The sequence below is a fragment of the Fusarium sambucinum genome, chromosome II (genome assembly GCF_050947815.1).
Source record: "Fusarium sambucinum isolate potato_lamoka chromosome II, whole genome shotgun sequence".
Lineage (NCBI taxonomy): Eukaryota > Fungi > Ascomycota > Sordariomycetes > Hypocreales > Nectriaceae > Fusarium > Fusarium sambucinum.
This window is the reverse complement of record NC_139293.1, coordinates 6,607,566-6,626,539: the sequence shown is the minus strand read 5'-3', so window position 1 is coordinate 6,626,539 and position 18,974 is coordinate 6,607,566. Positions and strand designations below refer to the sequence as shown.

The 18,974-nt window shown below is 49.7% G+C and overlaps 5 protein-coding genes across 5 annotated transcripts; 2 read left to right on the top strand and 3 right to left on the bottom strand.

The window, feature by feature from the left end:
- Positions 1 to 2,813: 2,813 nt before the first annotated feature.
- FSST1_009142 (uncharacterized protein) lies at positions 2,814 to 3,164 on the top strand (the record flags this gene model as incomplete). Its single annotated transcript, XM_083226089.1, has 1 exon — positions 2,814 to 3,164. The coding sequence occupies one exon, from the start codon at positions 2,814 to 2,816 to the stop codon at positions 3,162 to 3,164; it is 351 nt and encodes a 116-aa protein (XP_083085103.1).
- A 355-nt stretch (positions 3,165 to 3,519) lies between these two features.
- FSST1_009141 (Mpv17/PMP22 family protein) lies at positions 3,520 to 4,293 on the bottom strand (the record flags this gene model as incomplete). The annotated part of the gene is made up of 3 exons (XM_083226088.1): positions 3,520 to 3,988; positions 4,037 to 4,116; positions 4,189 to 4,293. The coding sequence occupies 3 exons, from the start codon at positions 4,291 to 4,293 to the stop codon at positions 3,520 to 3,522; spliced, it is 654 nt and encodes a 217-aa protein (XP_083085102.1).
- A 654-nt stretch (positions 4,294 to 4,947) lies between these two features.
- On the bottom strand, positions 4,948 to 6,080 carry FSST1_009140 (protein transporter YIF1; the record flags this gene model as incomplete). The annotated part of the gene is made up of 4 exons (XM_083226087.1): positions 4,948 to 5,112; positions 5,163 to 5,488; positions 5,541 to 5,742; positions 5,796 to 6,080. The coding sequence occupies 4 exons, from the start codon at positions 6,078 to 6,080 to the stop codon at positions 4,948 to 4,950; spliced, it is 978 nt and encodes a 325-aa protein (XP_083085101.1).
- A 708-nt stretch (positions 6,081 to 6,788) lies between these two features.
- Positions 6,789 to 8,956, top strand: FSST1_009139 (signal recognition particle receptor subunit alpha; the record flags this gene model as incomplete). Its single annotated transcript, XM_083226086.1, has 4 exons — positions 6,789 to 7,022; positions 7,103 to 8,075; positions 8,129 to 8,655; positions 8,711 to 8,956. 4 exons carry the CDS (start codon positions 6,789 to 6,791, stop codon positions 8,954 to 8,956), a joined length of 1,980 nt encoding a protein of 659 aa, XP_083085100.1.
- Positions 8,957 to 9,641: 685 nt separating this feature from the next.
- FSST1_009138 (uncharacterized protein) lies at positions 9,642 to 17,774 on the bottom strand (the record flags this gene model as incomplete). Its single annotated transcript, XM_083226085.1, has 3 exons — positions 9,642 to 16,708; positions 16,819 to 16,927; positions 17,748 to 17,774. 3 exons carry the CDS (start codon positions 17,772 to 17,774, stop codon positions 9,642 to 9,644), a joined length of 7,203 nt encoding a protein of 2,400 aa, XP_083085099.1.
- Between the last annotated feature and the right edge of the window lie 1,200 nt (positions 17,775 to 18,974).

The window sequence follows — 18,974 nt, the reverse complement described above, 5'->3', positions numbered from 1 at the left end:
GCGAAGGAGTGCTCGTCTCTTGCGTCGTCATTTCAGTCGCGCACTAGAGGGGACTCGTAAAGATGTTGAATTGAGTCGAGTCGGGTCGAGACGAGACGGACTATAAGATGTGTAACGATCAGGGCTGTCAAAATCGCACGCGATCGGTGACGTGTAAGTGGGAACAGTTCAGCCCAAGGATGAGAGTGAAGCCATCGTGTATCGATAATAGTGACTGAATTAACTGGGTAAAAGATGGTGTTTTGTTCACCTTGTAATCGGTGGGTTTAGCCAACTTCTTGTTTGTTGTATTTGAATCGCTGCTAACATTAAAGGCCTGTAGGTAGGTAGAGAATGTGCCAGGGCTAGGATCGGGGGAGTGATCCATGAATGTGCGTAAGTGGAGTTCCTCATGCCTGACTTGAAGCTGTCAGTGGGCGAATGAGTAATGAATGACAAGATTTCGTGGCTTTTCCACCAAGGTCATCGGCTCCACTGTACAGCACCTGCTTCAGTGTCAGCGGTGAATTTCTGATAGCCCAGTACCACCTATGGAAGGTTCCTGCTGATATGACATAATTTTCTACCTATGGAAAATGCCGCTCTATGCGCGTCATATACATGTTTTCTCGTTGCCGTTGCATGTCAGATGGATTCCGTATCGGATTCTAAAAGTATTGCACCGCTGACAGAAAAAAAAAAACTTTAGTGACAAGATATCAACCATCCATCATAGAAGCGTCACCTGAGATACATAATAAATCCCTTACAGACTAGTAGTCGCGCTAAGACAGCAAGAGCATGGAACTTGTTACTAGAAATCAATCACTTAGAGCCGGGGGTTGGGGATTGGCCTCAGGGTATCAGAAAAATTGACCGCTGGAAGCATAAGAGACGAAATTAGTAGGTCACTTTATGGCTCTTATGCTATAGTTCTTAGACTACTTATTTTTATGCCCCAAGACTTAGGAAGCCATTTTTTTCTGCTACCCAGTAGGTTGAGGAGAAGTGACTAGCCAACATTTGCTCCGGCGACCCAGGACTATAGTAACTATAGTACGGATACCATTTATTGAAAGAGGAAGGAGGAGAACAGCACATCCCTCGATATGTTAGCTGTTAATGTTGGGGTAATGTTCGTATCCCTAGGTGGTGGGTGTACCACTATGTCAACCTAGGTAGATAAGTTTCAAAGCGAAGCCATGACTCGGAAGAAAAGTTTCGACAAGTGAGCGAATTTTGACAATCACTGGGTGAAACGAATAGTTCCCCCAGATCCTATGTCACGTTTTAAACGTACGAATTAGGAACGCAGTCATTAGAAAGGGAAAGTCTGGGTTTGTTATTAATTAAACACCTCTATCACGTTTCAATTCCAAGCCTTCATGTGTCTATCAAACATGGCGACTCTTGGAAATCATGAGCCGTCTCACCTAATTACCTTAGTACCTACTCACTACCTACCTACCTAGTAGGTTAGTAGCCATTGAACGCGCCTCGCTAATTACAATACTTGATTCGCTGCGGGCTACGGGAGAGCAGCACTAATTTTTTGCCTATTCAGTTCCATACTTTCCACCGAATAACGGCATGAAACTTATGCAGGCTACAAGATACTCGGTAAAGCTTAGCCTTGGGCGCTACAAAAGCAAAAGGTAGTTTGACAGCCAGCGAGCGTTGGCCGTTCCTAGTTTTCGGTTACTTTCCAAGTAGAAACGGAAGGCTATGCGGGGGGGGTAGGGGGGGAAGGGAAAAGGAAAAGGGAAAAGAGACGATTATCTAGATATTCGACTGACACCTTTTACATGCCAATTGAAGGATCTGTTGAGTCGTCTAAAGCCGACAGATCTCGGGTGGGATACACCCCTGTCATGTAAGTTGGGTAGCAGGTACAGTATCTAGTCCAGTCTAATGGAAACTAACGATTGAGTTTACTAGCTCACGGGCACCAACTGTCGATGGACAGATGTCACTTTCTCTAGTTTTTCTGCCTTTTTGAGTTTGGTTGCTGTTCGGAGGCTTGCGCATCTCCCGCGCTGTCGGTAAGTAGCACTGTAACGGACTGACTAAAATTCAACCACAGTTTGCCGTACTCCTGTAAGTGCTTGTGTTGGTGGAGGCTACCATTGCATAAGCCATTGGCAGATTTAATTCGAAATGCTAGATTTGGTAGGTACCATTTCAATCTGAGCTTCTGTGTGGCTTGCTCGACCCAGGAGCCTGGTTCTTGGGTCATGACTTCCTTGTGAATGGTTTAGATAGATCTGACCCAACATTTAGCCCTGTGTGACTTCTATTTCTTACACACTTCATCACTTCTCCATAAGCATTACTCACATGCTTAAACACGGCTCTTTCGCTCACAACTTTCAACAATGTGCATTTGCTTCACCTCGCCCAGAGTGCCTAGAGGGGCGACCTTCAATCTCCAATCTCATGAATATCCTTTGATTGCAGGGCAAACATAGTATCACTGTCCCGTTCACCGGCGTTACCATTCTATCATCACCTCTGTATCCGTTGTTGATCAACCTTGGTGTGGGGAGTGCGCAGTTATCTTCTTTCATAAACATAAATATGCTGTATGGGCTCATTGGCATGATGTCCCTACTACGCAACACTCCGACGTCATTTACGAATTCGTGCAGCATGCCGAAGACGATCTTGAAGCACTCCTTGACGAGATCAATGCTACTCAAGAACAAATTCTTCTCATTTCGGACCTGCGAAACCCCGGTACTTTTGACGATAAGAACATACAGTACGCGGTACCTCGCCATGATGAAACATACCAAAAACTAGGAAGTTTTCTCATTCCCCACAGTATACCCAATATGTTTCTTCTTAAATTCATAACTTTCGATGGCGTTGAGGCGTACCAGCCATGTTCCCGGAACATCAATTTGCACAACCTCGGCGAGTCTCTGTCTCCCATCGAAACTGGCGATCTCGTTTTCAGTGAAGCCCGCAACTGGTCGTGCACCGAACAAGCCCGCCCACACTTGCCCAAAGAAGTGAGATGGATCCTTGCCACTATTTACAACTTCGCTTGTGTCATGTTGCGTCTCGGCCATGATGAGGATTCACATTGGGAAATGAGGCCATGGCTCATGTACTTGTACAATGCTGCCGACAGTCTTTTCGTGGAGAACGGTATCCCTGCCACAGCACCAGATCCAGAATAGTTTTCGCGGCCTCTAGGACCACCCGAGGGCTCAGAAGGCAGTCGCCTTTCCTTTACTTAAAACCCGTTTGGCCGTTGGCGGAGATTTGGTTTAAGCAACACTTTCGTTGGGCTGTCTATAGCTTTCCGGTATCATGGCTGGGATATTTAACATGCAAGCGATACAGATAGCGATCAAAAGAATAAGTAGAAACATTTCCTCTCTTGAACCTTTCTCTCCAACACCCACAAATATTTTCCCATATTTAAATCAAGGAAAAGCCTTGCTCGGTTTAGAGGCTGTGAAGCATACACATAAACTCATCGTTCAGATGAAAGCCTCTCAATTTAACCAGACATCAATTTCTGCAAATGATTTACTGTGCAGCAATGAGGCTCATATAAACCCCCCAAGCAACACCGGCCAGGGCGCCCACAAGGTTGCGTCCCTCAACAGTTTTGATAGCAGCAAAGTTGACGATGCTCACAGCGGGCCAGAGCTTCCAACCAGCATAGATGAGAGGAGCAAAGTCGGCCTTGGCAGCCTCCCAGACCGCAGTCCAGTTGACCAGGCTAAAGTCAATGGTACGCGGGGAAGTCCAGTAAGTAACGGCCTTAGGAAGACTAGTGATGACGGGGGCATCCTTGATGGCAAATCGAAGGGCATGAACATAAGTACTAAAGAGAAGCGTGTTCGCAGCGGCGCCAATGGTCTGGTCGAGGGTGAACTTGATGAGGGTGTTGCGGACTGAGAGCTTGGGCTGAGTCTTTTTGGCGCTTTTTGAATCCTTAGGCTTAGAGGGTTCCTCAGGGTGTGCTGGGAACGTTGATTCAAGAAAATCTTGCCTAGTGAAATGTCAGTGAGATTCTGAGGTAATCAAGATGGAGGCTTACCAGTAGAAGTTGGGCGGTGTGCAGATAATGTTGAATAGTAGGAACTGGAACACAGGAACCCAATCTATAACGACATCTGTCTATGAGAAAAAAACAAGTAAGTACCCAAACAGAGCGAAGAGATAATACGGTGGATGAATATGTCAACTTACCCCAGCTCTATAGGCTGTAATGACTTGAGCTAAGACATTGGCGATGCCACCCAGAGCAGCACTTTGAATAGTGGCCATGATCACAGGAGGATATTGGAGACTCATGTTTGCTTGGGTGGGGTGCTATTCGGCAGTCTATACGTCAAGGTTGGAAAAGGAAGTGTTTAAAGGAGAAAGAGAGAGACGTGTTGAGTTGAGTTGATGCTACTATGAGATCGACGCTAAGATAGGCGAGCCAGGATTTCTGATGACACCCTAGGACTGAATATGTCAGCAGTTGTAACTTGTCAGTCAGTGGATTATTATCGCATCATATGCAACTATAGTAAACAACACTTGAAGTGTCATCATGCACAATGAAACATTGTTTGAGTGAAGCGTCCAAACGGGCGGGAAGTGGCGTGCACTAAGCTTCTAAAAATCTCGAGTCAGAGGCGTAGTCTGGTTACGTGTCCTTACAATTGATTACTGTACATTACACTCCTAATACATTCTCGTAGGTAGCAATGCAGCGTACGCCTGAAAGCATTCAGGCAACAAGCAATTCCATTATATCATCGAGCGGATCGTTTGGCGCTTCTTTGATGCTTCATCATTCAACCCAGATAGTTATCGTACGCCCACCAGTCGTCCCTCATTACCATCTTCGTTCCTTATTAGCTCAACTTTTGTATCCACCAGACACCACCAGGTCTCGTAAACTCCTTTGAGAATGAATATGTTTGATACTAGCTATCTTGCTCAAATCCAAATTACCGTTCACGCTCTAGTGAGAATCCACATAAAGAAGAGCTGCACAAAGTAGGAGTACATGAAGAGGAACTTGGTGCGTTGACTGCGCTTGGCTCGAGAGTCCGTCTGCATAGGTCCGCCACTAACGCCAGCTGCAGTCTCGGGGAGAAGGACGTATTTGAGCGATCGCATCTAAAAGGATAGTTAGGATAAATGTGTTGTCTAACGACTGGGAAACGTACCAAGAAGAGCGAGTTTGCCAGGTAGGTGTAGAAAAAGATCAACCAGCCGACCCAACCACCAGTGCCCTTGCCACCGTTGAGAATCTCAGCGACGACGACAGTGACAATGATTCCAACGAACTTGTATCCCGAGTAGGCGATCAGATCAAGGAGCTGCGATTGGCTAGAGATGCTCAAGAGATAACATCCAAGCTTGAGGAAAAAGATCTCGACGATAACGACAATAAGACTGATTGTAGCTGTCTTTCCGAGAAGTTCTGGTTGGAACTGGTGGTTGAGACCGGCAATCAAGGTTGAGAGAAGGATATATGTTACCAAAGCCATAACTGTCTCGTGGTTAGTTTTCAATTCGAAATACCATCACTTTGCGCTACACACCTGGGATGTACATATCGGGACTGTTGATGTCGTCTCGTGGAGGTAGGTACCAGCCATCCTGTCCATTTTGCCCAACAGCCTGCTTCCGCGACCAAGGCTTGTGCCTCCAGGGGAAAAGGACGAGGAAGAGCTTGTTGACGACATACGAGTTGGAGACGTTGAAGTAGTGTTTCAGGGCGGAGACGTTGACATATCGACCTATCTGTTCAAGTCAGTATCGTAGCACTACCAAGTAAATGCTTTTCCAAGACTCACGTTCTGTTCCACATACTCCTGGCCATGTCTGAACGCTGTCTGGCCGAATTGCGCCGCCACCTGCGCTGTGGGATCGTTCATAAAGTTACCATATGCGCCAAACACATTGCCGCTGGTGCCTCCTTGCTGCTGATATGGGTTTCCTCCGGTATTAGCAGCGTAGCCTTGCTGCGACTGCGCGGAACCTGGAGGAGGAGGCGGCGATCTTAGTTGAGGGACAGTCGAGACATGCTGGGGGACTGGGTGGTGGAGGGGGGGCGACTGCGCGTAGGCCGCTCGTTGCATGGCGAGTGAAGGAGAGTTACTGGGTGTTTGAGGAGTTATCGATGCCCTTTCGGTGCAGCACTGGGGTCGTCAAGTTGGGTGGGTTGGGTTGAATTGGGGATGACGAGATGAAGCTGTTGTTGTGTTTGGTTTGGACCAGCAGTTCTGGGAAATGTGTTCGATTCCCTCTGATTGGGTGCTAGCATCATGGAGAGCTCCAGCCTTAGTACCTAGAGCTTAGGTAGACGTCAGCCCCTTCAGTTTCTCCAAAAGACACGTGATTGTTCTTTTACGTAGTGGGGCATGTTGTATGTAAGTGCATTGATTGAATGCATTTTAATCAAGCACAGATATTACTTATTTTATCGTGTGCTTAGTATCCATAACCATTGTACTGCTCAACGATACCATAACCATGTACTTTAGAAGACAAACTTCATTGAGTTAAGTATTGACGGTTAGGGTTGAATCTTGGGGAAGGCCCAGGCCCATGCGCAGTGCGGCGTGTCCGGGTCCAATCCCTGCCCGTCCCTCATTTTGATATCCAATGCACTGGGGCGGTTTTATCTTATCTGGGTTACTACTGTATAGTAGCTGAGTAGGTACTGTAGCCACATCTACCATCTGGCTCATCTTTTACCTCCCCGTTTGATTTGTACTTAAATTTCCCATCAACATCAACGTTCTCGACTTCAACATTTCAGATTCAAGAAAAGAGAAACACACAAAATGTTAGACTCATTCGAAATATTAACCACTTCGGGCGTCGTCGTCTGGTCGCGCACATACACTCCCATAAACCCTTCCATCATCAACAACTTCATCGCCGATACCTTTATTGAAGAGAAGAGTGGCGCCATTGCCCTCAGCGACTCGAGATCTGCCTCTACCAATGCCCCTTACAAGAGCGACCAGCACACTCTCAAGTGGACTCTTGTCAAGGAATTGGGCATCATCTTCGTCGTGAGTACTTTAACTTGACTTGTCATGATGGCTTCTTTCCCCCCGATCCTCGGCGCTGACGTCCCCACTTCCACCATTAGGCTGTCTATCGATCTCTCCTACATCTCTCATGGGTGGACAAGCTCGTCGACAATATCAAGACCATCTTCGTCAAGCTCTACGGTGAGCAATTAACGAAGCCGCACACTACCCTCGTCGAATGCCATGCCTTCGATGAATACTTCGACGTGCAAATCGAGGAGCTCGACCAAACTAGTACCAAGGTCCCCTCAACCACCATCACTGCCGGCGCAATCCCATTGGAAGAGGAAATCATTCCAACCACCACTGGCGACGAACCTCCCGTTGCGCCAGGTCTAACATACCGAGGGCGACATCTCAATGGACCTCAGGATGCCCTGTCAGCCGACGAGTCCACCCTCGCCTTGACACCGAATGGATCGCGACCCGGCACACCAAGCAACCACCTACTCTCCGCAAAGGGTGGCCCTATAGCAAAGATCTCGCGACGTGCGCGCAAGGCAAAGAACCAAACATCCGCCCCCGCCTCTTCCGGCGACGAGGCGCCCCGAAAGAAGACAACTGCCAAGAAGGGCCGCAAGTGGGACGCCGATGGCTTCGCAGATGAGGACGACGATGTGCAGCTTGACTACTCCACAAAGGCGCAAGCCACCAGCGATTCAGAAGCTGAAGGAAGATCAACCGCCTTAGACGAGATCGACTCCAACACATGGGGCTCGACGTCAAAGGGCAAGTTCGTGCTGAAGGACTTGGGTGATGAGGTTCACGAGATCTTGGCCTCAGAAGCAGAGAAGGCAGCAGAGGCAAGGTCGCAATCCAAGTCTGGTCTTCTGGGTACTGGTGTTAGTGCCATCAGTGGTCTTTTCCGTAACGTTGTCGGAGGCAAGACTTTGACCAAGGAGGACCTCGACAAGGCTATGAAGGGTATGGAGGAACACTTGCTGCAGAAGAACGTAGCCCGAGAGGCTGCTGTTCGACTATGCGAAGGTGTGGAGAAGGAGTTGATTGGTGTCAAGACTGGCAGTTTCGAGAGTATGTTTCAACCAAACCCCCTCTCACGAGCCCAACACTAACATACGTAATAGGTATCAACGCCAGGATCCAGGCCGCTATGGAAGCCTCACTAACAAAGATGCTCACCCCCACGTCATCTCTCGATCTTCTCCGTGAGATTGATGCTATCACTTCTCCTTCGGTAACATCTCTCCGCAAGCCCCGTCCCTATGTCATGTCCATCGTCGGTGTCAATGGCGTGGGCAAGTCCACCAACCTTTCCAAAATCTGCTTCTTCCTTCTTCAGAACAAGTACAAGGTTCTCATCGCCGCCGGCGACACTTTCCGTTCCGGCGCCGTTGAACAACTTGCAGTTCACGTCCGCAACCTCAAGGAGTTGACGGCCCGTGAGGGTGGTCGCGTTGAGCTTTACCAAAAGGGTTACGGTAAGGATGCTGCCACTGTTGCCAAGGACGCTGTGAGCCATGCTGCGCAAGAGGGTTATGATGTTGTCCTTATCGACACAGCCGGCAGACGGCACAATGACCAGCGTCTCATGTCTTCACTCGAGAAGTTTGCCAAGTTTGCTCAGCCTGACAAGATTCTCATGGTTGGCGAAGTAAGTGGCTCCTTTCTCACACTGTTTGCTGTTCACCTGCTAACAAATTGGCAAGGCTCTCGTCGGTACCGACTCAGTTGCCCAAGCTCGCAACTTCAACGCTGCCTTTGGCGCCGTCCGCACACTAGACGGGTTCATCATCTCCAAGTGTGATACTGTCGGCGACATGGTTGGCACTCTTGTCAGTCTCGTTCACGCAACCAATGTTCCCGTCCTATTTGTTGGCGTGGGTCAACACTATTCAGACCTGCGTAACTTTTCTGTCAAATGGGCCGTAGAGAAGTTGCTAAGCAGTAACTAGAATAGACAATACACTTTGGACAGTAGGGTCATCGCGGATTTACTTAGCTATACCTGGATATAAATAATATAGCAAGAGAAAAATGTCTTGCCATTTTGACACGTCCTATGTACACCGAATGCTCAATTGTTGATTGTCACAGCATGCCAGGCTATTCTTTAAAAAAACAAAAAAATTGAAAATAACTCATTATAACTCATTTTATGGTTCTTTTGAGAGTAAATTATGATTATGTACACAAGCAATCGTCTTGAATGCTTTGTCGCGTCGAAATGACATTTACCACACCGCTATGCAAACGACAGTGAGGGAAGTACTGAAATATTAAAACATATTGTTCCGCAATCGTTTTTTTTTTCTGTGTTTTTATCCTTTTTCTTATATGCTTTCACGGTGCTCTTTCATAAGATGACCCTCCGAAACACAGGCTTCCTAACAGAGAGAAAGAATGAAAAGCAAAGAAGACTTGATGGAAATAAAAGACAAACAAATCCCAATCTGTGGCATAAACATGAATCCAAAAGGGGGTATCTTTCTAGGTTCGCAGTCTCGGTGAAACTGTTATAATAATGTGCAGCGCAAATATTTATGCATCAGCCGTTTTTTTGGTTTTCTGACAAAAGAAATATAAATTATAAGTCATGATATGCATCTCCTGGACCAAAGCAGAGAAACCTTGTTTACACTAGTCCTCGAAGAAATCATTATCGTCAAAATCTCCGGGCTGTGCATCAGAGTCATATCCACTCGTTCGCATCATTGGAGGAGTCATAGGCTCATCCTCTGATTCGACAGGCGGCGGCGTGACGAGGGCTTGTTCTGCTCTGTGTGAAGTATTTGAAGCTCCTCGTGCTCGGCCAGGGGCGTGGCTTTGCGATGGAAAGCGACGTCCAGTACTGGCAAACGCGGTGGGCTGGGGCTTATTATCAACTGGCGGTGCTTGTCGTATGCTGGACGTGGGAGGTGTCATGAGGCCACCCTGAGGCTTGTTCTGGGAGGTCGAGTTGCTGCGCGAGGGAGTGGCTCTTCGCCCAGGGGCTGGAGAACTAAGGACGCTGGAAAGGCTGCTGAGCGAGGGCTGGCTGCGGTTGCCCTTTCGCCAGTTGCCCCAAGCAGCCGCCAGAGGTCCGATTGTTTGTGCTACTCGAGGCGTAGCATTCTGAATTGTTTGGGCAATGTTAGGTAGGTTGATGGCAGAGCCACCGTTCATAGCCCTCTCTCGCTCCTGTTCTTCCATCTGGAGGTTTGCCTTAAGTCTGATCGCGGCATCCTTGACTGCGTCGCGATCAAAAGAGTCGCTTTGAAGGGCTGCGATAATGTCTTGCAAGTTCTCGTGTCTGACGGCAAGGAGCTCTCTCAGCCAAGTGATTTCGTCATCACGCTTAGTGATTTTGGTACTGGCTTCAGGATCAGTCTTAGATAGCGACTGCTCCAGCTCTTCAATGCGCTGTTCTCGAGCCTGGAGTTGTTCTTGGAGGACCATGATAGATTCACGAAGAGCCTGCGGAGAAATTCTTTCGGGTGGGTCGAGATCACGCGTGGCCCTTCTCGGTTGGGCTACATGAACGTTCACATCGACTCCTGCGGACTTAGCAGCTTGTGCGGCGGCTGCAGCGGCCTGCTTTGCAATCTCAAGCTTGTCTTCAAGATGGAGAATGCGATCTTGAAGGTGCTCAGTCTTGGAGGCTGACAAACTGAGACGTTCAAGAAGGTGTTGCTCAGCCTTGTGGGCATCCTCCTGGGCATTGTGAACTCGTCGCTCGTATCGGGTTTGCAGATCTTCTACCTCGTTCTGGTGTTTACGAGTGAGTTCCTGGAGCTCGACCGTCTTGGTGTTCTCAACCTCCTCAAGAAGCATCTCATTCTGAGCCTTGGCAGTGTCGACCTCAAGTCTGACATTGTCAAGCTCGGCACGAAGTTTGGAATTCTGTTCTTCAAGCTCCTCGCGGATGTAGTTGACTTGGTTGTTGGCGGCGTCGATCTCGGTTTGCAGGGACATTCGAGTTCTCTTGACTTCACTAAGGCCAGATTCACGGGCCTCCTCGAACTCACGTTGGTAGCGCATAGCCTTCTGCTCAAGCTTGTAATTTTCGGTCTTCAGTTCACCAATGATACCTTCCAGACGAGCGCACTCGTTGTTAGCACGCATACCGGATCGTTCGTTTGATTGCAGGCGGTCCATCTCGATCTCCAGACGCTCGCGGGTCTTAGCCTCGGCTTGAAGTCGAGCATCCAAGACTTCTTGTCTGGCAAGCATGGCCTGGTCCTTCTTGATGCGACGAGCATTTTCTTCGGCAATTTCACGAGCAGCCCTGCCCATATCTTCTTGAAGAGAGACAAACTTGCTGCGCCAAGATTCGCGAATGCGCTCATTCTCCTCAAGCTGGATAGTGAGGGTGGCCAGAGACTTCTGCATGTGCTGGTTGTCTTCTAGTGCGCGGTTCAACTCGGCACCCTTCTGTCGAGCAGACTCGTCGTAACGCTCAGCTTCGGCACGCCAGTGGTGGTTGTCCTGGCGAACATCCTTGAGCTCAACTTCCATACCCTTACACTTGCCAATGGCCTCGTGCTGAGTCTGGATAGCGTTGTTCTGGGCAGCCTCTAGAAGGGCGATACGCATAGAGGTCTTACTGTTCGCTTGCTCCAGAGAACGTAGCTTGTGATCTCTCTGCTCAACAAGTTCGCGGAGACGAACCACCTCTTCAGCAGCGGTCTCTTGGTGAACACGGGATTCGGTGAGTTTGTCTTCAGCAGCTCGACAAGCAAGAGTCGATTCCTCGCTGAGTTCTTCGGCTCCTCGAAGCCTCTCCTCAAGGTCAGCGACACGCTGATCGAAAACACTACGGTTGATGATTTCAACCTCAATGCGGGTTTCGGCTGTTTGAAGTTTGCGGACAAGCTCAGCTGCCATATCTTCAGCGGCACGTCGCTCAGAAACTTCACTCTCGACCTTGGTCTGCTCAAAGTAAAGACGCTGTTCGAGATCGGTGATCTTATTCTGAAGTTCAGTAATCTTTGAGTTTTCTGCTTCTTCGGATTTAGCAGCAGCAGGTACGCTAGCTTGAACAGCCTCCTGGATCATCTTCTTGATAACATCATCACGGTTAGCGTTGTTGCTAGACTGTTGCTTGAGTTCCTCCAGGGCTTCGAGAATAGCCGCAGGAAGGGTTTCTGAGGTAGCCTGTGCAGAAGGAGGGGCTGGCGAAGCCTCCAGGTTGCTGCGTTGCTGGGCCTGCAGACCTTCCATAACCGCAATTCGGATCTGGTCTAGACGGCGGTCCCTGCGAGGGCTCATTGATCGACGGAAAATAGGCTCCTCATCCTCGTCGTCGGCGTCACTTTGTTGAAGCTCCGCAGAAATGCTGCGCATATCGCGACGAGAGGAAGGTGTGCCACGAGCACGGGTTGCCAGGACTTGTTGGATAGAGAAAAGCGTCTTTTCCATAGGTTCAAGACGAGATGCCAACAGATTACCGACGACTTGATTGACACGGCCGTCAAAGAACTGCGCACGGTTTTCCAATTTGTCATGCTCATCTTCGGTAAAGGCACCTTCCCAGTCGCTAGCTGGCAGGCTATCACCATCACCAGCATCACCTGTGTTGCCCATAGGAGGATCAAGGAAGGGATCTTCAATCTCAGTGCTGGGCATGGGCTGGGCAGAGCTACCGGACAGGACATGGTACTCTCGAGGAGTCAAACTTGCCTCATCGCGGACATAGTTATCGCCTGCAGGCTCCAATTTGTAGGGCGAAGAGTTGACAATAGCTGATAAGTTACGAACTGGGCTGCTCTGCTGCCACTGACCAGATTCATGAGTTTTGTTAACGCCCATTGTGGGGTTGTCAAAGAATTGATCCATGACAGCATCAATTTCCTCAAAAGTGGGCTCGTTACTGCCGCGAACACCAGCAGGTAGTGCAGTAGCTGAAAGCTGGGGCATCTCTTCCTCTTCAACGGAGTCAACAATGTCATCCTCGACAGGCACAGGTGGGAGAGGCTTCTCCTCAGGGGTAGGGCTCTTAGCGAATCTAGAAGAAGCCAGACCCTTAGCCGGCTTGACAGGATCGGCGAAACGAGAAGCGCCGAGTCCCTTGGACGATGTCCTTGGAGGAGGCTGATTAGTGTTGAGTCGAGAAGCACCAAGACCAGAAGTAGCGCGGGCAGGTACGGGACTAGCCTCAGGGGAAACATCAGACACCTCATCTTCTGGCTCAGTCTGCGTGGCTTCCCCATAGGAACTCACGCCCGGTTTGAAAGCGTCGGCATTAGCGGACAAAGTCTTCTTGTGACCATGCGTGAAGTCTTCTTCGCCAAAGGGACGGGCATCATTGAAGTTTTGCATATCCTGATTGGATTCAAACTCAAAGGGCTTCCAGTTGTTCTCGGTAGCGGAAGCAACAGAAGGAGCCGCGGATGGAGCAGCGGTGGTAGCCTTGGTATCGACTTGATCAGAAGTGAGCATAGAAGACATGGATGTGTCGGCAGGCAGATGCTCATCCTGTGCGGTTTGTTGAGTTTCTTGGGGCGAAACATCTTGTTCACTAGGCTGCTCTGCAAACAACGGCACGTCATCACCATCAGGGGCAGAGCTGCGTGCTCGTTTGAATCTATTCTCATCAGCAATTGGCCGGCCATCAGCGTCGTATTGATCCTCGAGCTCCTCCGATCTAGCAGACGATCGGCTTGATGGTCTAACTATTGGTACCGCCTTCGATTTGTTGTTCGATTGCAGTTCATTAGAGCTGAGGTCGATGCTTCCGAAGATGCTGCCATGTTTGCCCTGACTAGCCGGGCTGGTGAAGGAATCAGAGTTGGGTGTGAATGTAGGCGCAGCAACATTGAACTTGGGGCCCGCAGTAGAGAAGCTGAAAGCACTTTCCCCTGGTGAGAAAGACGGCGCATTAACATTAATCTTGGCCGGCGTAACGTGGGAAGGTTGCTTCGCAGGTGGAGAGCTAAACATGTTTGCACCAGAAAAGCCAGTGTCGGCTTGGAACACCGAAGGCTGGAAACCAACTGGTTCAAAGTTGGCTGTCTGGAAGTTGCTTGGTTCGAAGGTGCTAGCACTAGGCATGAAAGTACTTGCGCCGGGTTGGAAACTGCTCGCGCCTGGCTGGAAGCTGCTCGAGCCGGGTTGGAAACTACCTACGCCAGGCTGGAATGCACTGGCTGCTGGTTCGAAGGCATTAGCAGTAGGTTCAAAACTACTAGCGCCCGGTTGGAAAGAGCTACTCTTGCTACCAAAGTCGAATTGGCCAGGGGTAAAAGAGCTTGCAGGGTTGAACTTGAACTCCGGTGCCTGCACATTAAGTTTGGACAGCGAGGGTTTGCTGACATGGCTAGATCGTCGATCCATCTTGTTACCGCTACTGGCAGAGCCGGAGTCGTTCCAGGGGTTACTAGTTGTAGAGAAGTTCTTCTGGTGGCCGAATCCAGGGAAATCGATCTCCTGGACGGGTGTACCAAGATTGCTGGGGTTGGTCTCAATCTCAAAAGCCTCATCGGTTTTACGGGACTCGGGGATTTCATTGAGGCTACTAAACTTAGTGAGGTTGCTCTCATCGGCAGTGACGCTGTTCTCATTATGGTCACGGAAGTAACCCTGAGATAATGAATGGCCACGGCTATGAGGCCGAGGATGATGCAGTACAAGAGGTTTGGACTGTTCATTGGCAAAGCGTTCCTGGACGGGGAATTGATTGGAATTTTGGTGGCTTTGAGCAGGCACAAAGGGATCCGGGTAGGCTGCGGGCTGCTCATTTTGAGGCTGGGGGTTGTAATCCTCATGCTCCAACTCATTACGAAGCTGCTCTTCCAAGTGATACTCTGCATCATCAATCTCGGCTTGTAGAGTGTCGGTGTTCTGCTGTTGAGACGGCTCCGGTGTTATCGATGGGCTCTTGCTGGGGGCTTCTTCCTCGTCCTCTCGGACCTCTTGCAGGCGAGGCGAGTTGCGAGCAGGCTGCAAGTACGAGAACTGCTGGTGAGGCATCATAGGATATTGCAAAGACTGGTGACGGTGGTGAATATTCATGCCGGGGCTCTCTGGTCCTCCGTAAGGCGAATGGGGAGACATCATGCCCATGAGAGAAGGTGAATCATGGCGGTTAAGGCCCGGCCACCCTGGTGGGGGTTGTTGGAAACCGAAGGGCGAGCTGTTGGCAGGAAACGATATAGATTGCCTGGGGTTGAACTTGCCGGGCATGCCGCCAAAAGAAAGTGGTGAAGCGCCGTGTGATAGGCCAGGGCTGTTTGTGGATGGTCTTGTGAAATGGCCAGGCTGAAATCCAGGTATGCCATGGTTGCTGGAGGCTGATGATGTTGGCAGAGGGGGGGAGAAGGGTAGCGGAGGGTATTGAGCTGACGGTTGGCGACTGAGATCTGTCATAGCAGGTGAGGGCTCAGGTTCGTCGTCGCCAAAAGATACACCGAGCGCTCGTAGTTTGGCCTCTTGAAGATCTGCCTCGTACTTTTTCCAGCCATCCAAATCAGGAAGGGTGACCTTGAAACTACGCTGTTCCCTCTCTTTGACCACTTCATCAAAGTCAGGCCAAGTCTCTCGAGTTTGAGAGTCAGCTGTACCTTCTACTTGATAACCTTCGACTTCCAAGTCAAACCCTGAAATATCATATCCGAGCTCTCCCCAAGACGCAAACATTCGTTCTATCTCATCCTGGCGAAGAGGCATGGGCGCATTACCAGGCTTTCCTCGTCCAGTATCCTGAGGAATAAGAACCATGATATTCTTGCCTCTCCATGGCACCTTCTTCTTCAAGCGAGGTGTCGGTGCAGGCTCCTTAGGAAGTGGCTTCTGTGTGCCCTTCTTCGGTGTTGCGGGTAGCGCAGGTTCCCCATTGGCAGTGCCATTGGGGATACGCTTATTTGTACTTCCTGCGACAGGTACTTCCGAGGTGGGGGCGGCCTCAGACCTGTCGCTCGCCGCATCATGCGTTACTGGTGCGGCTTCGGAGGTCGCCATACTGCTGTTTTGCCCCGTTTTGGGACTTAGGGAATCCCCTGGTCTGAGAGTCTCGATACTAGATCTGGCCCGAGGTTGGTGCGCAGATCCTTCTCGAGACACGTCTCTTGTTCTTCGTGTGGCTCGTGGAGTGCGAATTCCACCCTCTTCCAGCCAACCAGGTTCGGAGCCGCTCAACGAAGAGTGCTCGCTTCCACTTCCGTCACTGAACCAATGTCGACTCTCGTCGTTGGGATCGTCGGTGGTGTGAGTGCGGATCCAATCTTCAGTAAGGCCACGGGTTGGTCGACGAGCACGGTTTGCAAGGACGGCGGCGGCGGCACTCAGTGAAGAGCCCTGCGGGTCTGACTGAGATCGTAGTAGGTCAGGAATTGGACGGAGAAAGGGCGTCTCGATGTCCAGGTGATGAATTGGAGAATCGTCTGAGCCTTCACTACTCACGCTCCGACGGCGAAGGTTGCTATCCGATTCGGGATAAGGAGAGCCCCAGCTAGCAGTGCCGAATTGTGTGGTCTCGGGAGGTGGTGTCCTCAAAAATTGTAGAGCTCTTTCTGGGAGTCGAGGAGCTTGAAGAGTAACGAGGACGGGGGAGGACTCGATCTCCTCCTCGCCGTCAATAGTTGAAGTATTCGATAGAGCAGGAGAGGCCGGTGAGGCAGGGCGGGATCGAGAGGGTGAAGCTCCGTGACCGTCCTGTGCGGATGCACCAGGAGGAGCAGCTGTTGACGTTGTAGAATACGTCTTTACAGTAGCCTGTTGATTCGGTGGCTCTCAGTCAGCGGCTGTCAGTTATGCAGTGGCGTCTAGAGACGAATGTGTGCTCTGCGAGCTCACACATGTCCAAGACCAAAAGGAGGGAAAAGTGGTTCAGTTTACTCACTCAGGGAGATCAGTGCAGACCAAGGATACGTCTGCAGCTGAGTCTCAAATAGAGCCAGTCCTTTTCTCTCAAGGTCAGTCGCTTGATTTGAAAAGCTGATCTCGAAGGCCTGAGGAAGGGACACAGTTTTGCGAAACCGAAATCGTGGCCGGTATTTCTAACGGTCGAGGAATAATTTAGGTGCGCGACGCGTTGTTCAACTTTATTAATAAAGGGGCGATCGGAATGACGGTTTGCCTGTGCTGCGAGCGCAGCGTACCTAGGTGGGAAATTTCCGGGGTGTGGAAACGGACCACCAGGGGGGCGCGAAATACCAGAAAAAAGTGCCTATCGAGAACCTAAGGAAACGGTCTCATGAAAGGAAAAGAGTGGTCAAAAGAAGACAGGGTGATGAAGACAATGCGGTTGGACTCATCTGGGGATTAAATTATTGCCAGTTGGGGGAGTCAAACGGTCTATAACAACGAGACAGAGACGAGGAGAAACAAGAAGAGAGGAAGGAAGTTGCGGAGCGAAGAGAATGAAATGAAGACGTCGGTCTTATTCGAGAAGGAGGGATGGGATGGGATAGGATAGGATGAGATTAGATGAGAACTTCATTCGATAATAAGTGGTTGAGATGGAACCTCAATGCCTTCATTTGGGATGTACCGCCTCGTACGTGCTGTACCTCGAATTAGCTCAGTGTCAGTGCCAACTGCTAACCAGCCGGCAGCCACTTCCAATTCTGGGCATGTGAGTTGTCCCAATTTTTATTTTATTTTTGCTCCCCGTGACGCTGCGATGCAGAAAGATTGGCAGTAATTATTCCTGTTCAGTTGACCACTGGAACTTGTCATAACCTAGGTCACCTTACTGGCTTTTACAGCACTTAACTAGTATCCCTTCGTCAAGATATCCGCACACTAGACAGACAGACAGAGTAATACCTGCCTGTAAAGAAACGCCTTGTTCATGTTGTAATGAGACCCGCATTCTACGAGTACCCGCATCAGCACGACGTAATTTCGGCAAGGGCCCCTAGCATCTTGGAAGAATTTCGAAGCAATAAACAAGACGAAAGATAGGGGATACCTACATCCGCATCACGATCTCGTACTGCCCGTTGTACTCACTATCATTTTCTCGTTTCTAGACCCTTTGATCTCGACCCGCACATCAGCACGATACGACCTAGTGCTGGTTGCTTCGCTGGCATCGCCTAACAACACAGCTCTACGTGATTGCTCAGACTTGCTGCGTGTCCTCCGGATTTCCAGCCTGAATTGGGGGTTTTACCATGACTTGCAGTCTCTCGATCGATAGGTATGCTGAAGCTCCTTCACTTCTGCGGGCCTGGCCAGGGATGATTTGTTTATTTTCCCCCATTTCTCCCATGATTCGAGGGATGTCTTTATGCACACTACTACCTAGGTATCCTTGCTAGGATAGACCAATAAGCGATGTGGGCTTGCTTCGTGGAACATTTCCCCGGAGTTTTAGGTCGCTCAGATTGAACAACTCACCATATTATCCCAAAACACTCACTATCATCACAACATGGAATGCGTGATTTGATAGCCTTTACTCATCTCCAATGCCGTTGCGTTCTTTCTCAGCGTGTCGATAGTCGGAGTCTTTACACCTCGCCCTTTTCTTGGGTTTTGGCTCCACGACTTTGGCTTTATTATATACAGCCTACTCCGTACAGGACCCTTGAATACGCCGGGGCCGCCCGTACCTGGAGCTAACTCGGGCCTCCTCCACCTTGCTCCTGCGTCTGGAATGCTAGCTCAGGCACGCAGCTTTCCCTCTTCAGTAGCTCCATCCAGAACCTGTAGAGGGAGAGTTATAGGTATTTCTAAGTTTAGGTACTTAATTATGCGAAACTCAAAGATCATGTCAATCTGACTACAGAGTACCCTATCTTGAACATTATTTGGATAAGACACCGATATGGGGTTCGCTTAGTTGTCTTGGGGCCGATCGTTTCATTGTGATTGTTCGCCTTGCTTCTAAATAAGAGACCAATTTCTCCGTAGTCCGCATCCAATCCTAACAGTACAACATCTATACGGTGGCTGGTCACTACAAGGAAACTCCTGGTTATGATTCTAACATAGCCAGATTGTGTATAAACATAATGCGAAATTGTGGGTTTGTGGCTCTTACATTGG